Source organism: Corvus hawaiiensis, chromosome 2 (genome assembly GCF_020740725.1).
Source record: "Corvus hawaiiensis isolate bCorHaw1 chromosome 2, bCorHaw1.pri.cur, whole genome shotgun sequence".
In the NCBI taxonomy this organism is placed as follows: domain Eukaryota; kingdom Metazoa; phylum Chordata; class Aves; order Passeriformes; family Corvidae; genus Corvus; species Corvus hawaiiensis.
The window spans coordinates 39,412,979-39,433,737 of record NC_063214.1 but is presented as its reverse complement, the minus strand read 5'-3'; the positions used below and the strand labels follow the sequence as shown (position 1 = coordinate 39,433,737).

At 41.2% G+C, this 20,759-nt stretch overlaps 1 protein-coding gene across 2 annotated transcripts in view; it reads left to right on the top strand.

The window, feature by feature from the left end:
- The first annotated feature begins 3,847 nt into the window (after positions 1-3,847).
- The window catches only part of NOX4 (NADPH oxidase 4), a 113,302-nt gene continuing 96,390 nt past the window's right edge, over positions 3,848-20,759 (top strand). The window contains exons 1-6 of one of the 2 annotated variants that reach the window (XM_048295050.1): positions 3,848-3,929; positions 4,658-4,753; positions 15,008-15,118; positions 16,044-16,128; positions 16,792-16,889; positions 18,759-18,786. In XM_048295050.1, the coding sequence (XP_048151007.1) occupies positions 3,873-3,929; positions 4,658-4,753; positions 15,008-15,118; positions 16,044-16,128; positions 16,792-16,889; positions 18,759-18,786 (475 nt within the window). In that variant the 5' untranslated portion in view covers positions 3,848-3,872. Of the gene's footprint in view, positions 3,930-4,657; positions 4,754-15,007; positions 15,119-16,043; positions 16,129-16,791; positions 16,890-18,758; positions 18,787-20,759 lie in introns of those variants that run through there. The other variant, XM_048295051.1, reaches the window with a different exon arrangement.

Below are 20,759 nucleotides of genomic sequence, written 5' to 3'. Positions count from 1 at the left end.
CCCCTTAGGGGTGCATCTAGAATTTAAGGGCCTGTCTGCCTAAATCTAGACCACAACAGAGCAGAAGATAAGGTGCCTGTATCGCTCCCCAGACTGGAAGGACAGAGTGTTGTGCTCGCAACAACACATGCCATCACTGCAGGAACTTGCATGACGGTCACAACATGCTGACAGATGGAGACACCTGGGAGTTTAGGTGATTTGACTCTGGATCCCTCTCAGGTACATAAGCAGAATTCCAGCACAAGAAAACTTATGAGCTGTGTCTGTAACATTGACTACAACACTCAGCATACCCAAATACACTTCAGAAGAATACATTTGAATGCAGAGGATGTTGATGGGAAGTAGGCCTGGAAGTTGACTGTGCAGTCAGGGTGACTTTGCTGATGCAGTAGAAGGAACATTACCAGAGAAACTCTATGTTCAGTGTCTAGGAGGCTGTAGTGGGTTGTCCTTGGCTGGATCCCAGGCACCCACCAAAGCCTCTCTATTACTCCTCTCTGCAACTGGGCAGGAGAGAGAAAATAAAACAAAGGGTTCATGGGTTGAGATAAGGACTGGGAGAGGTCACTCACCAAATACTGTCACAGACAAAACAGACTGGAATAGGGGATTTCAACTGAATTTATTACTAACAAAATCAGAGCAGGATAATGAAAATAAATAAGACCTTAAAAACACCTTCCCCCCACCCCTCCCTCCTTTCCAGATCTACCTCCAGCGGTGCAGGGAGATGGGGAAAGGGGGTTATGGTCATTATGTCTCCGCTCAGGGAGAGGAGTCCTTCCCCTGCTCCAGCATGGGGTCCCTCCCATGGGAGACAGTTCTCCTTTAACTTCTTCAACGAGAAGCAGCCATCCCATGAGCAACAGCTCTCCACAGACTGTTGCAATGTGGATCACTCTTCCACAGGGTGCAGTCCTCCAAGAACAGACTGCTCCAGTATGAGTTCACAGGGTACAAGTCCTACCGGGAAACCTCCTCCAGCATGGGCTCCTCTCTCCGTGGGTCTGCAGGTCCCTGCCAGGAGCCTTCTCCGCCATGATACTTCCATGGATTTACAGCCTCCTCTCAGGCCTCCATCTGCTCCAGCATGGGTCTCCTCCAGGGCTGCAGGTGGATCTCTGCATCACCGTGGACCCCCATGGGCTGCAGGGGAACAACTGTTTCTCCATGGGCTGCACCAGGGGCTGCAGGGGAATCTCAGCTCTGGCACCTGGAGCACTTCCTCCCCTCCTTCTGCACTGACCTAGGGGTTTGCAGGGCTGTTCCTCTCACATGGGCTGTTCTCATCCCACTCTTCTCTTGCCCCAATTACATCTGCACAATAACTTTTTTTTCTTCTTCTTCAGTATGTTATCACAGAGCCATTACCATAATTTCTGATTGGCCCAGGCTTGGCCAGAGACACATCTGTCTTGGAGCCTCTCAGGACTGGCTCTGCTGGAGGAAGCTTCCAGCAGCTTCTCACAGAAGACACCCCTGCAGACCCTCTCACTACCAACACCTGGCCATGCAAACCCAATACAGAGGGGCTGCCTACCTCGGCAGTGCTCTGTCCAGTTGGTAGGACAAAGCACAAAGACTCATAACCAGAGGATGAATGTCCACAAATCAGAAGAGAGATGAGCTCAAGTGATGTTTGAGAGTCATATTATAACTTTCCTAATTATTTGGATCATAACTAGCATCTGTGGCCATTTCTGAGTGCTCTTACCAATAACTTTAAAACACACACTGATATACATCTGGGATGGTTTAAAACTGAAAATGAAGACAGAACATCAAGAAATCCTTGGAAAGGCCTGATTTAGCCACTTGCAAACTCAGCCTTTTCTATGGAGGAAGAATGTATATGTATTAGCGTGGCACTGGTCTTTGCCATTCTTCTTGGGATAATGATTCAAAGCCCTTGGCTGTTTCCAGGGTGAAGGAAAATAGGGATGTTTTCTACAAAAACACATTCCTTGCTCTGTACCTAGATATGATGTAGGATCCAGTGTGGACGAGCATGAGTCATGTGCTCCACATGCCTTATGGCACTTTGTAAGTAGGCAGTGAAGTGCTGGCTCATGAGTCATCAGCTTCAAGTGAGTGGGCAGTCAAATCCTGCATAAGCTGATTTTTCAGAACCATTTCTAATGGGCAAATATAGCATGGGCAAATTATTTTGGTTTTGTTTGTGTTTCCTCGGCTTCAGTTTTCACCAAGGCCCCATGTTATTACGCCTGATATATCCTACAGTTTTTATTTTCTCCCATTCCAGCTTTGACACGCTTGTCCAGAGAAGATTCATCATCTGCTTCTTTGCAAGCAGTTTCCATTTTCCTTAGCATTACAACAGAAGCAAGGAAATGAATAGAAATAGCAAAAAAGATAAATAAAAAGTGTACTATTGTGTCTGCTGTTAGGGCTGCTTTGGCACCAAACTATGGTTCTGTTGAGTCTTAAATTCAAAATATATATTTTCCCTTTCACTAGTTCTCCTTTTAGTGTCATTAGATGATATAAATAGATGTAATCCTCTGTCCTGATATTTCAAAACTTCACCTAAAACTTCATACAGCCACAGAAATCCTGCCACTTTTTGAGACAGAGCTCCTGCTTCAACAAAAATACTCTCAACTGAGTTTCACAGGTGCCATGCCCTACTTGCACTCATTATTCCCAGGACCATACACGGGTCAGACACTCCATCCACCTTTATACAAACTGCAGAAAGATGGCACTTTGCCCCCTTCCATTCTGCTCTGGACCCTTGGTGAGTGGCTCATGAGGAGCTAAAAAATGGCAACTTTCCAGATCATAAAAGAAAGATGGCCAGCTCAAACTGGACTGGATGAGACTACTAAGCACTGCTCCTTGGATTGACATCTCCCAGAAAACCAGCCCTGCTCGGCTGCCAGCTGCCACTGCTGGGGCTATCTGAAGGAGCAACGTGTGCACCACAATGCCTGGTGGAACTGTTCCGCTGACTCACAAGGCCGTCATGCTTGAAAGTTGCCAGCAACAACCATTTTTTTAAAAAAGCTTTTTCTTAATACAAAAATCAGTATCTGGTGCAACTTTCCCTCAAGACCCACCGTCCCCAAACCCATTAAAGACCATCAGTAAAAGCAGACTGGTTGCAAAGCGTAGCAATCCAGACTCTGGACACTGGATGTGGAGATGCCCATAGCCCCTTTTTCTCGGCTGCTGTTCGACTGCGCGCCGGCACGCAGGAGGCGGCCTCTTCCAGTGTCCTCCAGGGACACCTGATGGAGCAGGATCAGACTTCAAATAAATAACACAGCCTGTCCCTTCCCGGCTTTCGAGGGCCTCACGTACTGCCCGAACAGTAGTTTCTTGGACAACCTCTTTTGTTTCACCCGAACTGCAGAGCAGTTGCATGCACGGCTGCTCCCCCGCTCCCTCCTGCTTTCTGTATCACATTTCAGCCCGGGCGAGGATGGGGGGTCCGGGCAAGTGGGATCCCCACGGACGGGATTCTCTGCGGGGAAACGCGCTTCCCAAGGTGGGGGATGCGAGGAAGCGGCCGCACCGCACCGCAGCGCGACGGAGCAGGGCAGGGCAGGGCAGGGCAGGGCAGGGCAGGGGAGGGCAGGCTGCCCTCCGGGGGTGGCCCCCCGGGCCCCGCTGCGGGTCCCGGGGCGCTCGGCCGCGGACAAAGGAGCAGCGCCGGCGGGACGGGGCCGGGGCTGGACGGCGGCGCGGCGGGGCCGGAGCGCTACGCCCCGGCGGCCGGAAGACAGGGCGGGGGGGTGAGGGGTGGGGAGAGGGGAGGGCGGCTCGGCCCGGCTGAAAAGGAGGGCTCGCCCGCCCGCCCGGCGCCCCCCACCCTCGGTCCTGCCCCGCGGGCGTCCCGCACCATGGCGCTGTCCTGGAGGAGCTGGCTGGCCAACGAGGGTAGCAAGCACCTCTTCCTGGTAGGGACGGCCCCGGGGGGGTCCCCTCGGCGGGGCTGACCCGCGGAGGACGCTCAGGAGGGGGTCGGTGCTGGTAGGCGGCGGGGCCGGGCCCCGGGGCTGCCCCGCGGGTCCGGGCGGCCGGGGGCACCTCGTCCCGGCGCGGTGCGGGGCAGGGCAGGACGCCGTGCGGGTGCCGCGGCTCGCACGGGTGGGCGGGATGTGCTCCGTGCGCGTCCCGGAGCGCGGCTGGCAGGGATGGATGCGCGCGGGTGCCATGGCCCGGGACAGTGCCGGTGGCCGTGCCCTGCCGGGCTCGCCCACGCTGCGCGTGTGCTTGCTCTTTGTTAGGCTCTCTTTGGGAAAGTTTCAGGGAGAAAATGCAGCTTCTCGGAGGTCAAGTTCTTTCTTCCTTTGTCTCTTTGTTGCTGGTTTTTATTCTTTGAGTCTCTTAAATGCAACATCCAGCTAAAGATTTGGAATAGCGTCTTGCGTGTGGGTGTTTGCTAGCTGTCGGTTGTCTTAAGACACAAAAAGTTTTGTGAAGTTCAATGAGAGTAAAAATTTCCCACATCGGGGCTCTTCCTTCTAATATTTTAAAACATACTACGTGCTTGAAGTTTGCTTTCCCATTCCATTTACATATGTTTATGAAACTACAGACCTATCAGTTTTATGAATGAAATGAACACTGAAAAGTTTGGACATGTAACTTTCACTTACTGTCTCTTGTTTCTGTTTCATTTCAGTTTTTCTGGCTCTCCCTCAATGTATGGCTCTTCGGGAAAACCTTCCTGCTTTATAATCAAGGTCTACAGTATTATTATTTGCATCAGATGTTGGGGGTGAGTGACCTGGACATTACTTTTTGCCCTGGAAGTTGGGATGCTCGAGGATGGGAAAGGGGCAGAATGCATTTGCTAATCAAAGATGACACAAACTGCCTGATATCTTTTCAAAGTGGGGAAAGATCAAGTAAGAAATTACTGAGATACGTCTGACAGTTGTTTAGGAGTAGAAGGTGAACATTTTTGAGAAGAAAAAGAGCCAGTCAAGTGTGGGACAGCTATTCTTTCCCCTCCTCTCTTCCCTCCCGGTGTTCCCAGCAGCAGACAGGCTCACAGGAGTACAGACATGCTCAACAAATGACTGGAGCTCCAATTTTCGTCATCAAAACATTAAGCAAGCTATGGTCTCATGTTTTCAAATTCTTTCCAATCCAATTATTGTAATATACATGCTTGCTGAGGGAGTTCTTTTAGTAAGTCTTAGTTCTTTTCAGTCTTCGTCATTTTCATAGATTCTCTGTTCTGTGTAAATTCTCTGTAATGCCTATAACTTTAGTTTTGTTTTCTAATAGTAAGTTCTTGGATTCTGAATGGTTTAATGAAGATTCAGGTATTTTGATTCAGTGGGCAACGCCAACCACCAACAAATGAACCCAAAAAATCATTTGGAGATGAGAGGTACCAGCCTGCCTTGGGAAGTTATCCACAGCTACGCCATTGCAGTCATTTGAAAAAAAGATCTATCTAAAGGGAGAGAGTAAGGATTAACATCTTTCTGGAAAATGCTCGCAGGTTGCTCGGAATTTGAGAATCCAGGAAAAAGTGGCTGACGAACACGATGCTTTGTAACACTGTGTCATACTCAGGAATGGATTTCAATAGAAAGTTGACATGGGATTAAACACAGATGATGCACATCCTAATCTGCTGTAGAGCTTCTGGGGTTTATTTTTGGTAAATCCAGGGTATATAGTTTCATGTGGCTGATACTGTCATAACTAGCCAATACCATAAGGTTTTGTGATATTCCTTGAAAAAAGTAAGTTGAGTTGATACAATTTTTTCCTTTTTTTCTCCTTATGGTTGATTCAGATGTGTTCCAGAATGAATCTTAGCAAAGGTAGTGCAAAAAAGAAGGGAATGAAAATATTTGAATCCTTCACGGTTGTGACTTTCTTGACAGATAAAGCATGAAAATGTGTTTAATTTTACCTTAATTTCTAGTGGCTTTGTAACCCAGTGCATCCATTTGAAAACTGTGTTTGTTCATGGCAGAGAAAATGGGTTGTTTGTAAAGCAAATGTTCTTGGGTAATGTGTTGGACAAGATTGTCAGCTGGTATCAATCAGCAAGTTTTTCTCAATTCAGATGACTCCTCTGCCTCGTACCAGCTCGTCATCTGGTTGGGTTTTTTTTTGGTTTTCGTATACTTCAAAATGGAAGAAACTTGCAAAATAACTTAATGTGTGTTCAGAACCTGTGAGATGACTCAGGCAACAGATTCCTTGTCTTGGTCGGGAGATGAAGACTAGGAGGTCAAGCTTTTAAGTTTGTATGATTGTGTGTCTGCCACTGTAGGAAAAAGTACCACAGGAATTTAGGGACTTCTAAAATAAGGTTGAAAGTGAAGAGCTAAGACTAGAAGATACTTTTGGTCAAAGTTATGAAACTAATTTTAAAATTTTGAAAATACTACTGTAGAATGTTCTTGCAATTCACCTTTTACAGTTAATCTAAATATATCCTGTAGATTCCAAAGTTAGCCTTCTCCCTTCTCTTCAGTATATCTGTGTGTGTATTAATCATAGAGATTATTTTGCAAGGGTTGGGAAAACTGAATCCAATTTGGTTTCCTCAGGAGGTGGCATAAGCAATACTATAGCTGCAGTTGCCTTCCACGGGGATTTTTGCCCCTCTTCTTTTTCTCTTTTGGTTTGTATAGTCACTGACCCATGGCCCATCTGCATAACCAGTCTCCTCTCGGTTCCATGCATGTGTGAGGGGCTTGAGAGCCTCTGTGCCATTTCTTGGTGTCTGAAGATTTTGAGATTTAAATTAAATTCTTCATTTGTAATTCAACAGTTGATATTTTTTATCTTAACCGAGTGATCTCTTTTATGGATACTTCCATGACAACTGTTTCCTTTTTCCAGAGAGCTAACAAAATGGCCAAAAAGGAGTGGCACTTTTTGAATTAAAAAAAAAGTTTCTTTGTTTTTTTCTGCGAGGTCTCCTAAGGAGTTGGCTTTTTTCTTTCCTAGTATGCTACAATAGGCTATAATCACCTTAAGAACTTTTGCACTTGAAGCATGGAAAGATTTACCACAGGTAATTTTGTTGTTTACCAAGTAACAGAATGGAGAACAAGAAGGGTTGCTGTAGGAAATCAGATTGTGATATGAAATGAGATCTTGGATTGAATATCCAGAGTATATTCAACTGTGCCATGTTTTTATGCCATCTCTTTTCTTTCTGATGTGAAGGAGAAAGAATGAGGTTAGTCTTTCATTCAGTGGTCACTGAAGTGATTTACTTCCCTTCAGCTGTCTACCGAGTTTATTCTTTTCCAGTTGCATTCTCTGTGATGTTGAACAAGATACTTTAGAACAGGACTTTAAAATTATTTAGGTACCTAACTCTCAGTCAGTCTTTCAATGGCAGTCTTTGTGATCCTTAATTCTACACCTGTAAAAAGGCACTAAGAACATAGTGCTATCCTGGAAGCACAAAGGGAACAAGTAAGTAGAAGGCAGTAATAATGTACCAGGAGGAGGTTGATCAACCTTTTATGTACCAGGAAACTTAGTGTTATTTTGTGTCAAATACCTCTGCTTCGCTCAGTTTGAGACCCTGAACTCTTCACTGTGCAATCTCTATCCCTGAGGGTTTTCAAAACCTAATTGGGCAAAAAACTCTGAGCAAACTTAATCTGAGTTTGATGTTGAACATAGAACAGGAGGTTTGAGCAGAGACATCCTGAGATCCCTTCCCAACCAGAATCATTCTGTGGTTACATAATGCTTTCAGTGAAAGTTTACCACGGGATGCAAATCCCTTTCCAGTAGTTTTGCTTTGATGAACCATCCCTTTGGATACTGAATTGCTTGTAACGCTGCAGGTTGTAGTCTTACTTTATGAATGCATTCATTGACATTGGTTCAAAAACACGATTAAGAATCTAATTTTTTTTATGATTTGATATATGTTAACTTGTGGTCTTACATTGCTTAAAGAAGAGAAGCCTGTAAAGAAATCCCCAACAGACACAAATTTCTTATAAAAGAGTTTGGTAAAGAGGAAAGGAGTAGTCTTATCTTTGTGTTCATGATAGATACTATAACGTGTAGTCGGCATAAATTACAGAATGGAAGAGTCTTTAATTACTTGACTCCAAAATCTTCAATGTTGGAGATTTTGAGTCCGCTCAGTCAGTGAAATTGTCCAGATGATGGATTTCTTCAGGATTTCTCCCTTCAGACTAGCTTGGCTGTATTTTTGTCCAAGAAGTTTGCTTGTGCCTGGTCAAAAAAAATCAGTCATAAATTTGGTACTGGCCTTATAGAACTGAAGTCTTGCTTTAACAGCATTGAATGAAATACTTGTTTCTTTGTTGCTTGAGTTCCCCAAGAGCAGAAAGGGCTTTGAGCTCATTTTGTCATGGCATGAAAGGTCTCTTTCCCTATTCCCTCTCTTGTCCCTGCTCAAATAACTGTGATGTAGTCAAAGGTTAATGCGAGAAATAAGCTTCTGGGTTTTGGACCAAAGTGAAGAAAATGCATTGTCGGAAGGATCTCTTTGGAAAAAGATTGAATAACTGAAAATGGGGCTGAAAAGTAAAAGTGCTGCCTCACTATTTTGTCTGTATGGTTGCTGCCTTCTTACTGTGCAATATTGTGCATAGCATTTGTCACTTTTATTCACTGCTTAGAATATGTTCCAGATGTTCCAGTAACTTTCATGTCTCTCCTTGCTAGTTTATCATAATGATAGAGATTTTACTAATTGAGACCAAATTCCACTTTCATTGATTATTATGCAACCACACTGCAACCTGCTTATCCCCCACATCTTAGCATTGGAGAAAGCTGTGAATCTTGATCCTTTGTTTTCCTCAGTGCAGTGTGGTTTTGAGATTTAGATGCCTTTTAACCAGGCTGTTCAGGAGTTGCTCTTTAGAGTGTTGCATGTAGTGAAAATGTCTAATAATAGATTTATGTTGCTATGGTAGCTGTATATATACATATATATACAGAGTTCCCTAGTGAAGACTGAGGGTGTTAATCCACAAGACTTTATCTTTGTAGTCCCTTTCAATTTTCAAGTAAATCTCTTCCTGCACTCTCTGCCTCATTCTAAATTTTTTTCGTTTGCCAAAATATTTTTTCCTTCAACCCTTTGTCCTCCCCAGTCAACAGTTCAGCATTACTGCTGAGATTTATTCTCAGTTATAGCCAGTGATGAACTTGAGCATTGTACCATATATTTCTTTTGTTTGCTTTTTTGCTTTTTTTTTTTTTCCCCCCAAGTTCAAATGGCAGTAATCCAGTGAAGGACACCTATATTACTAAGTTTTATGGGAAAACTTCCACCCTTGCAGAACTTCTTGTGAAACTGTCAGTGGTGAAGGTTGAATTAGTAGAGGTACATCTCAAATGATTGAGATTTTTACTACTATATCATCTAGACTTGTAGTGTGTTGTGAATCTCTTGGAGGGACTTGGGTACCATTAGTCCCTTGGTTCATGACAAAATTTATGGAGATTAGATCATGCTGGGTCTTGCAGGATGAACATTCAGGCTCTTGTTGCTCATTAATATATAAAACACTGTCACTCTTTGTGATGTTGTTATAGAAAAAGGATGATCTGGAACACTCAAATGTGGAAGAAAGCTTGAGATCCCTTCCTGTCTTTGTGTGCATCATTCTGCGTGACGCATAAAGAAGCCTGTAACTCAGCAACACTGACAAGTACTTTCTTAGATTGTCCTTCTTGAGGTCAGGATTCTAGCATTAAATTAACTGATTAATAGATTAATCAAGATGAACAGTTGGCCTAAAACCCTGCAAGTGGATACACTTTGCTTGGAGATTATCAGAGAAGCTAGAAGCTATTACTGCACTCAAGATTAAGTTAGTTGCTTTCTTCAATTTGAATGACTGATGTAAGCGGAAGGAGGAGTACATCCTACACAAAAACACTGCGTGTAAAATGGGAACATGACCTAAACTTGTAGACAGGAAGAAATGGAAAACCTTCAAAGAATGCCTGTGTGACGAGTTACAAGTGAACAGAGAGAATATCGATTCTGCATAGTGCAGGGAAGATACCCCATACATATTAAAAAATATTGCACCACTTAAAAGAATTTTTAAAGGGTTGCAGTACATGAGATTGGGATTTACAGAGTCCTTCCTTGAAACCTTCCTTCTTCAGGAGCAAAGCCAAGTCAAACTTTTGTAGAAATTTTCACATGTTGTGGTAGGTTTCCCCTACCCTCACATTTTCCTCCCTTTCAGCTACTTCATGTGTTTATTGCTAGATCTCCAGCCAGATCTGACAGGCCTAAGGGGAATAATTGCTATGCATAGAGTTCAGCTCTGTCCTTCATCTTAGATTATCAGTGCTCTGTTACTCAAGACAAGGAGTACTCTATGAAGAAAAGGAAGTTGGGTCAAAGGAGGTATGTCATGTAGCACAGTTTGTCCCACCTAGGAAAATAACTAGCTTTAGCTGCTCCAATACTGATTTGGGGAGGTAGTCTGTGACCCGTGTCTACAGAGCAGCCTGAGGCTTGTGAGTCTTCCCAGAACATTTCAAGGGGCCCTGAACCATAGAAGACTGAAAAACTTTAAAGAAAGGCTCTCAGACAGAGCATCAAGTGTGGTGTCTCTATTGCACCATGACTTGTTTAGGGTTGTTGCTTTTAGGTGGTGAAGTCTTGAGAAAAAGAATCACATCACTCTCAGGTGTGGAAGGGTTTGCATTATTCTAATATTTTTTTGATACAAGATTAACTTAAAAGGTAAGACTTTGTTGAAGTCTTCATTTTGCAACTATGTATCAAATATCAGATTTCTGTGCATGGCAGTTGCAGGTAACATTCATCTCTGTATTTATAACTGATAAACTTTGGGGAATTCTGGGGTACACGGTACAGTAAGGTACTTCAGCCCTCAGTCTAATACTGAAATCATTTTCCTAACAGAGAAAGCTCATTATCTCATTTTCATTCTTGCTGACAGCAAGATATGACGAGAACTGACTCTTCACTTCTCTGTCCTACTTTGTACATTGTACAAAGGAGTCCATCTGGGTTTCTGTGGGACTCTACATCAGACAGGGATAACTGGAACTTACATTCTGAAGCTCTTTTATGCTGCTGTGGAGAAGGTGGTGATTGCTTTATACTTGTCTGGAGAAAAATCTAATCTAGTTTTTAGGATTTGAGTTTATCGATGGTCCAGTTCCCTACTACCTTTGCCACAGATTTACTCTGTAAATTTGAGTAATCCTTTAGGTTTTCTACACCTCTTTGCCCCTCCATAAAATTGGATACCCGTGTATGTTGTACCAGGTAGACAGGTTACAGAAGGAGGTGGTTAAATGCTTGAATTTAGTATCAGCAAAGCTGGATAAAATAGTGTCCAGCAGAGATTTTGGGTGTGGGTTTTTTTTTCATTTTGATCCTGCAGAAATTTTACATGCTAGTAACATGCTTAACAACTATTTTTTTTTCTTAAGACAGTAAAAATATTTAGGAAGAAAAGAGGATTATATTTCTCTCATTTCTTAACTACTTAATAAGGATATATATTCCCTTCTAGACCCAGTGAGTTGCCTTAGAGCAAAAATCATTCTTTATTCTACTATTGTTTAAAATTCCAACAAGGTACTATGTTAATTTGTTACTATGCCACCCAGGCAATGCAAAGGAAGTTAAGAAAGAGATCTATTGGAAACCATTTGGAAAGAATTAGTTTCATGGTGATATTTTTAGCTTTTGGATATATATTAAGAGCAAACTTAAAACCTTTTATTCTTGTGTGAATTTTGATTCTAAGAATTGCTAAATGTATTTACCATTGTTTGCAAATCAGTCATGGGCTTGTTGCAGGAAATACTGCCTAACTTTATTTCTTCAGAGTAAAACCTTATATTGGTAACAATACTTTAATATTTGAACGCACTTTCTTGGAAGTGCAATGCATATTTCAGAAGTTGTTTGCTGGTCTCTCTTTTTTTAGTTTTTTTTTATCTTTTCCTGCTTCATACAGGTGTTGAAAGCATTGAGTTAGGATGAATGTAAGGGCATTCTTCCATAGTAATTGCATTGTGAATGAATATTTGCAATTTGTTAAATAATGGAGGAAAACAAAGGAAGGTCAGTAGAGTAGCCTTTTCTACACATCATTGGTGTTTCATATTTGTTAAATTGTTTGGCATTTTACTTAGAATCACAGAATATGCTGAGCTGGAAGGGACCCATCAGTCCAACTCCTGACCCTGAGAAGGACATCCTGAGAATCACACCGTGTGCCTCAGAGCATTGTCCAAATGCTCCTTGAAATCTGACAGGAATTATTTCATTTATTTAATACAATACGGTGTAGAATTAACTCTCTTCTAGACCAAACTATTCTTTGTTGAAGTTTTGTAAGCAAAATTGTTGTGCTTGGTAAAGAGAGTCTTGGATAACTGATGTCATGCCTAGTTTATGTTTAAAGTCAAAGACAAAATAAATTCTTGAGAAACTAGTGATGTATCATATAGGTCATTCAATAACAGAACTTATTAAAATTTTCAAACTGCTCATTAATGGTATTGCAACATTTTCAGATTTTGGGTGTTAGTCAACAGCTACAAAAGTGATTCAGCTTACTTCTGGAGTTTGCATAACATTAGTTCTACATAATACTTGAGTTTTTCAAATCATGCTCATTTAATCGTTGCAATACTGTAGCACATCAGTAAGCCCCCATAAAAATTCTTATATGCTTTAATGACCATGTGTCTGAAGTTATTGATTCCATGAGGTGTATAGCTCATTTTCAGTTTCTCTTTAGAGGATTTGACGAAAATAGAGACAGTGTTGTATATGCAAACAGTGCATTATAGAGACATTTTACTTTTCACTAAGTTCAGTCAGTTCAAGGGTCATTTCTAGTCATTTTGCCTCACAGTTCAAAAATATTTGCTGCGTTCTGAAGTCACTTTAGGCTACTGAGAGCAAGGATAGAGAAGTATTTTTTGTGGCTATTCACATAATATTTTTTTATCCTACTTTGGAGAGTGACATAAGTGTTTGGTAAAATCCCAGCTCAGCTGCTGAGGTTGTGGCCATTGTAGCTGGTCCTTAGTTGGTACATTTGGGCTCTGGACCAGTTGGGAGGGCCCAGAGCAGGGAGGAGAGGATGGCCTAGGGTCTGAAGAACATGGCTTGTGAGTGAAGAGTAGCAAGAAAAATTTCTCATTGTGCAAGTGATCAGAGAGTGAAGTAACAGATGAAGTAGAAGCAAGGGAGGTCTTATGTAAGGAAAAAGAAGACTAACAGTACATTGGAAGAAATAGTGGAGGACATCTGGAGAGTGGGAAAGAACTAAGTGACATGGCTCATTTTAGTCTTATTTTCTATCATTCAGTAGGTTGGAGATGATCTGTTCCTGGGATTTTTTGCTGGAGATCCCACATTTACATGGTAGAAAACAAGGTAGAGCGCATTTTGTGGGGTAATTGCTCCTACTTCTCATGGGCACCTTTTGAGAGAAGGTGCCTTTGTGACTGCTCTGTTCTTTGGAAGCTGGTAGTGTCTGGTGAGGAGGTCCCTAGCACTCAGATCTAACTAGATAATGTAGAGTAGCTGGAAGAGGAAAAGGATTTAGGTACAGAGCTTGGTTCTTCAGGTAGATTGAACATTTTTACCTTTTGTTTTCCTGCTTGTGCCATGCCCTGGTGTGCTGCAGAGCGGGTCGGGTACATGGATGTTGCTAACTGTGAGAGCAGGCAGTTGTGATGTTTTATGGTACTGGTACTGGAGAAACTCTGGTCATGCTGTTGTGCTTGAGATCTTGCAAGATATTGTGAAGTGCAGTTATTCTGTTTATTTTTACTAGCTTATATATTCATCCATTTCTGTGACACAAACATAAATCTATAAATTTTGTTTCTTCTTGATAACAAAGACAAGAATATAATAGATGTTTCACAGGTTAATTTTTTTGTCTGAGAAAGTAAAAAATGCTCATTTTTTTTATGTAGTTTCATTTTGAAAAGGTAATAAATCTTCAGTAATTTTTATTAGATAATTTGTAACTGTTCAACTCATTCACATACTCCTGCAGTATCTGAGTTATCTTTAATATTATAATACTTTTTAACTAATTTATTCAGGAGTTGAAGAACTTGGGGTTTTAAGAACATTGTAAGAAATATCCTTCCAGAAATCTGTTGACAGTCTAAAAGCATCTTTTATATAAGCTAGTAAAATGGTAATTCAACCTAATAACTAGGAGAACAATGGCATTTTGCTAACTTTTTAAAATCATAGATGAATGAGATAATATAATAAGATTAAAAATACAGGTTTATGACATGAATGTGTGCTTTGTTCATTTATTTGACAAGTGTTTTTGTTCTAATTATGTACGTTCCAAATATATCAGGGAAAGCGTTATTGAAATTAGATTTTATTACAGTTCCCAGCTATTGAGCAGTTAAACTGAAGAGAACCTACTTTCTTTGTGTCCAAATATGGCATTGCATAATGTGAATGGATGAGGAGTTTTGTGACAATTCTATAACAGTCCTTGGAACACCACGATCATTTCAGTTTGACTGAATCAATATTTTTTTACATCTTTTTGTGGCTTAACAGAAAATCATTACACTTCAGTGGCTTTCTAGTGTCATCATAAAATTTGTCACTTTTTTATTTAGTTATGTCTGTTGAAGCTTTCAGGTGATTTCTCAGTGGACACTTACTGTTGTCTCAGATGTTTCGTTCCATGTGACTTTGGGCACTGATGAGGATATTGGCTCTTCTGGTAGAAAGCTGTCATTTGTTGTTAACAAAATTAATTATTAATAACTTCTTGATGCAAGGATGAGAGCTGTTTCCTTCTCTGTGAGAACAGGATAGCATGCTGTGTGTACTGTGGCTTTTTCCAGTACAATAAAACATCATGAAACGCCACTTTTCTGACAAGTCAGAGAGCATGGGAACTATTTGGTTTCACAGCAAAGAAAAAGAGACAATGCTGACATATGTACCATTCCTTTCTCATGTAGTCTAACTCTTGCAATATTTGTTCAGCTAGGATTGTGTGTTAGCAGAGCTTCGGCATCTGTCCTCAATCTCAACTGCTGCCTCGTCCTGCTACCAATGTGCCGTGTTCTCCTGGCCTTCCTGCGGGGATCCCAGAAGGTGAGTACTGCCCCCGGAATGCAGCACTTGGGAAGAGGGCCCTGGTCTCTGTTTAGTCTCAAAGTAATAGAAAAAAATCTGGTTTTTATACAGTATTGGCTTGCATGGTGCAAATATCAGACATTCAGCCTAGATTCATGATGCCTTTGAAGACAGGGCTGGCATTGTCTGGTTTGATTTGACCATCATGAGGATGGTTTCTTCAGTGCATTTTTGAAGGATGGGGAGTTGCTGTGGAACTGTAGCCAGATGAATTCTCCTCTGTCTTTCCAAACTCTTATATTAGAGACATCTGTGTCCTCTCAATTGTTTCCTGGTAGAATTCAACAGAGCACAAACAACTTTGTGTCTGCATGAACATAAGTGTCCTATTGGAGATGATAGAACTTTAAATAAAAATACTGAACCTGATACATTTGTTATCATGGGAGAAACAATGGTTTAGCTTCTTTGTGATTCACCAGTTGCTTTTACAAAAATATCAGTAATCCTTTTGAGGAATATTTGTATTTGCTAGATGCTTGCAAATTGAACCTGTAAGTTCTGTTAATCATGTGACAATACCCAAAAGATTGGTAGCTATAGATGCACATATGTATGCAAATACACCATTCCATTTGATCTTGGTTATGAAAGAGTCAGTGTTGCCTACACAATTAGTGCTGGAATTCCTAAATATTAAGGCCAGGAGGTAAATTATGTACTGTTGACATCTATGTAATACAGATTCATCTGTAATTTCTTCATTAAGTTCTCAAAATTATCTCCCTGGCATAATCTAGTAGTTTTTAAATTTAGGTACTATGCTTGCAAAGATGCTAAACCTGGTAAAAACTGAGGATGCTGTTATATCACCACAGTTGCTGTTAGTATTTGTTTCTTTGTTTTGTTTTGGAAGAGATTGCTTGAATTCTTCTCTTACTAGGTTGCCAGCAAGAAAACCAGAAGGCTGCTAGATAAAAGTAAAACTTTCCATGTGACATGCGGTATTACAATATGCATCTTTTCAGGTGAGCTCTTACTGTGCTGAGCAGCAGCATGTTTTGGAAGCACGGTGAAGCAGTACTTTGTGGTTTTTCTGCTGCAGTACATTTGGGGGTAGTCTTGCTCTGTGCTTGCTTGCCTTAAATTGTAAATGCTTTCTCGAATTTGTGTGGGTTTTGGTTCATTTTTTGCTTTAAGCACATGGGCATACATTCTAATGTCAAGCTTTTCCTTAAAATGCTAGTTTCTTAAAAGACAGATATGTGAGATCAGGTCAAAATCTGCCATTCCCGGTGAACCCTCATTGTGCCTAAGGAATTTAAATGAAAAAGCAGGGTACTACAGGCTTACCTGCAGAGGAGGGAGCAGTGGAGACAACTACCCAGTTTGGTGAAGAAGAAATACTCTTGGCTGGATACCTTTGAATGTTGTCTCTCGGCTGAAGCATTGCAGTACAGAAATTATTGCTGTAGTGTTAAAAAAAATCCTAAAATACATACAGATTTCTGTCATTAATATTTATAAGCTGATTTACTTTAGAAAAACAATTAACAATTCTTTAGTCCCTGGTATATCTCATGCAGGTGATATGATTATAGCTTGGCATCTGGGTGGCCACGGGAAACATCCAGCACTTGTTTAGAGAGCCTCAGCTTTACTCAGTTTTTTTGGTTTGTTTTTTTTTTTAGTCATACATGTTGCTGCTCATCTGGTGAATGCTCTTAACTTCTCTGAGAACTACAACGAAGAATTTGTGACCCTAAATGCAGCAAACTATCGTGGTGAGGTGAGCCAACTGTCCTTTCATATTTTGTTTTTGAGCATATAATTTAAATATATGAATGTTTGCATATTCAGTGCCACTGTGTGATCTATACAGTGCTGCTGTTTCTTGCACTGAAAACTCACCATTGTGTGGATTCCTGTGGATTTTACTTCTTTCTCTGGACAAAGCATGTATTAAAGCCAGCAAGGTTCAGTCCTATTTGATTATTAGATGGAGAATGCAATCATCAAAACTTTCACCTTGCACCTTGTTCTTGCTTCTCTTCTGCTTCTCTCTCTTCCTTGGGTGGGCCTGGTTGACACATTTCTGCTGCTTTTTGGGCACATTTGTTCTGCATTTCCAGTATTTAAAATACAGTGATATTTGAAACTGATTTTGCATTTTTCAGCTGCAGTGAATGCAAATATGAGGATATATGCTAAGCATGGAATTAGTTATCTACATGAACTGGGCAGGAAGCTGATTTTTATTTGCAAAATACTTGATTTGTGTGTCTTCTCTGACTGTAGTGTAGATCTCTTGCAGGAACATCAGATTCCTAGTCTCTTGGCCAGGTGCTTACTCGTGTATTTGGCACTGGAGAGATATTTGCAGATTTTAGAAGCAAGACCAGAGACCAGCACCCTTTCTTCTTGGGCTACAATCAAGTTCCCTCATGTTTGTGTTCATTCTAGTCTTGAGTCTGCATTTCTTTTCTACCATTTTCATTAGGAGATATTTAGAATGACCCTATCCCAGCTGCATTGTTTCCTGGAAAAGGAGAGTTTGACTCAGTCCAGGCTCATAAGGACCAGCAACCAAGGTCTTCCATTCCCTGGGTGAATGATCTAATCACCAAGCTATTCAATGGCAGACAGACATGCCAACACCAACGATTGTGCTGAGCTTCTGGGTTGAGCTGTGTGTTGCTTGTGTTAGGAGTGGTCTGATATACTTAGCTTCATCAGGAACTTTAGCAGGAGCTTGCCTCAGGCAAGAACGTGCCAGGGTTCTAAGCCTCTACCAAGCAGTCTTAGGAATTTTGCAATAGAAAATGGAGACAATAGCAAGTTTTTTAGGAACTCTAGGGTCAAAACTCCAGAATTTTAGGTACTTTAGTAGCTCTTGAAGTTTTGTACTTGAATTCCACTTAAATCACTTTTTTAGCTGTGGTGGATAGTCTGGATGCTACTCTCATCTTTACTTGGGTACACACATCTGGATGCAGATGAGGTCAGAAAGAGGGTCACTTCATTCTTCCTGTCCTGTATGAAAACGTCTCCCCTCACTGCATTTTACTGCAACTTTAAATAAAAAACTTTTCCGAGCAGTGAAGACAAAACCTCTTGAAGTGTAGGATCAGGGAAAGTGAGGCAGTTTTACCTGATGTTGAAATATCCCCTCTTCCTTTCACACGTGGTGACGGACATGGGAACATCTGTCAGGTTCTTTGTGTTCAGTCTTGCTTCAATAGGGTTCAGTGCAAATCTCTTGGTTATGTAGCTGGCAGTAAAATGCTTGCCTCCTGTCTTACATTTAAATTCAAAACCTCTCCCTCTTCTGCTCCACTCCGTCCTCCCAAAGGAATGAGGTAACTGAGTAAAGTTGAGCTTTAATAAAACAGTTATCTGTAAAATTATCTGAATCCAAAATTATAGATCAGAGTTATCTTTGCTGGGGGAATGCAAAGGCTAAAGGTTCAGTTCATGTTGAATTGCAGTCAATGTAAACTGTTACCAAATGCCAAATTCATTCCTGCTTTCAGATTTAGGGACTTCGTATGTCTTAAAATGTGTGAACTTTATGGGCTACTTATTATTATCACATTATTCATGTAGATATAAAATCCCATATGCTGATTTTATTTGTTCTTGCTTGTCTATTTTTCAGGACCCGAGGAAACTACTTTTTGCAACTGGTAAGTCTTTTGCAAAACTGAATGAGAAAAGTTTGCTGCTTCTCATCAACACTGCAAACAAAACTTCTTTTGATCCTGTGTCGGCATGCTCCATTTGTTGTATCTCAGCAATCTGGAGTTGTGTTATTTGTGTTAATATAACCTGGGTTTGCTTATCCAATAGTCAGGAAGCAGGAGTTACATAAACCCAGTAGCAGGATAAGCAGCATCTTCAAATCTGTTGTTGTACAGATGAGTCAGCAGAAAACATTAGTTTCAAACAGAGATTCTCCTTAACATTAAAACCAAATTCCTAAATGATCCAATTTCTAGAAAAAGAAACATAACAGGAAAGCAGTCTTTTTGCTTCAGCTGGTTTGTTTAAGGTCTGGTTGAGTTTCTGAGCAATCTAAACTGTTACATGGGAATCAGGCTTGCAGGACTCATAAAGGATAAATAGACAAAGACATTTTTGCAGGAATTTAGAAGGGAGCAGTGTTTGGGTATGAAGGGGCAGGCATCAGACTGAGCTGTAGCACTTCATAAGCAGATAAAATTCCTGATGCCATCACACTTTCTTCCTTATTTGGATCAAACACAAAAATCCCGACTTGGTAGCATTTAGGGCACAGTCAGATCGAATCCGTGAATAGACAGCAATGATTCTAGGTTTGTCAATCCCAATAGGTGTGCTGGAATTAGCAGCTGGCACGACAGTATTCCCCAAAAGACCTAGGCAGGGTTTAGATCAGTTGAGAGTAGAGGAAGTGAGAAAGCGAAGTGACAGAATCTGAGGTCAGAGTTATCTGCTAACTGGAAGCAGGCTGGGTGATGGGTGTAGGTACTGAATCAGTGGTGGTGGTTTGAAAGAAGGTAACTGGCAGAAGGGGGAATTAAAGATGGAAGGGAGGAGAATCAAACCAAGCATCTGAGGATTATGTTTAATATCTTGTATGAAGGAGAAGGACTTGGGATAGAGAATGAGCAGTGAATGGTCCAATCAGGTTTTGTCCTGGCTTGTGGGGACATGTTGGAAGCTCTCTAGTTGAGAGGTAGAAAGCCTTTTACCCTCTGACAGCCACTAAAATACTGCATTTTCAAAAATTTGAGTACACTGTTGCAAAAAGCAGTGATTCTAAGTAATCTTAAGTTTAAAATTAGTCTGTTCATTCCCTGTCCTAATGATTGGTTAGTAACATGTACTATTTGTGCTGAAGGAGTGCCCAGGCAGGGACCAAGATTTTGCTCCACTGGGAGCTGTGCAAATAATTAAAAAACCTCTGGTTTCTTCTCAGATAGTTCAAAACAGTGAACAGAAGGAATAAGGAATCAGGAGGATTTATAGAGCGATGATGGCTTTTCAGATCAGTCCAGGAAAGAACCTCCTTGTATAAGGGTGTGAGACTGTGGGAGGAACAAGTATTCAAGATTACACTTAGTGGAGGAGAGTCAGGGACAGGGCAGAGAGGAAACAGTAAAAATGCACTGATAAGTTGGGGCAAGACTGTGAGTGATTTCAGTTTGATGGAGAAGATAATTGAAAAACTGGACATAAAAGGTGACCTCTGGCTTGAGTGGCAGTGTAGGAAGCTGGATCAAGTGCTGTACTGCAATTGCATTGGAGGTATTTGTGTCAGAGGGAAGATTCATTGCACGCTACACATCAAATCAGATTGAGAAAAAAGAAATTAAGAAGGAGGCAGTGGACAGAATGCATATTTTTTTCTTATTGCAACTCCTTTTAATTGCAATCTTTCCATGAAGGACCGAAATCAAGTTTTTTTACGCAGTCCATGAGAGAACTACCATTGATTGTAGGGCTGTAAAAACAGGAGTGAGTTGCTGTGTGTCAGATTTTGGGTATCAGACTTTTCAATGAATGGGTATTGAGAAGTTTATAAAAAGATAAGATTTGAGATTCTCTCCTTTGACTTAAAAAAGAGCTGAGGATAAACTAGTTCTGGCACAAGTCTTCATTTGAGCAGATGAGTCCA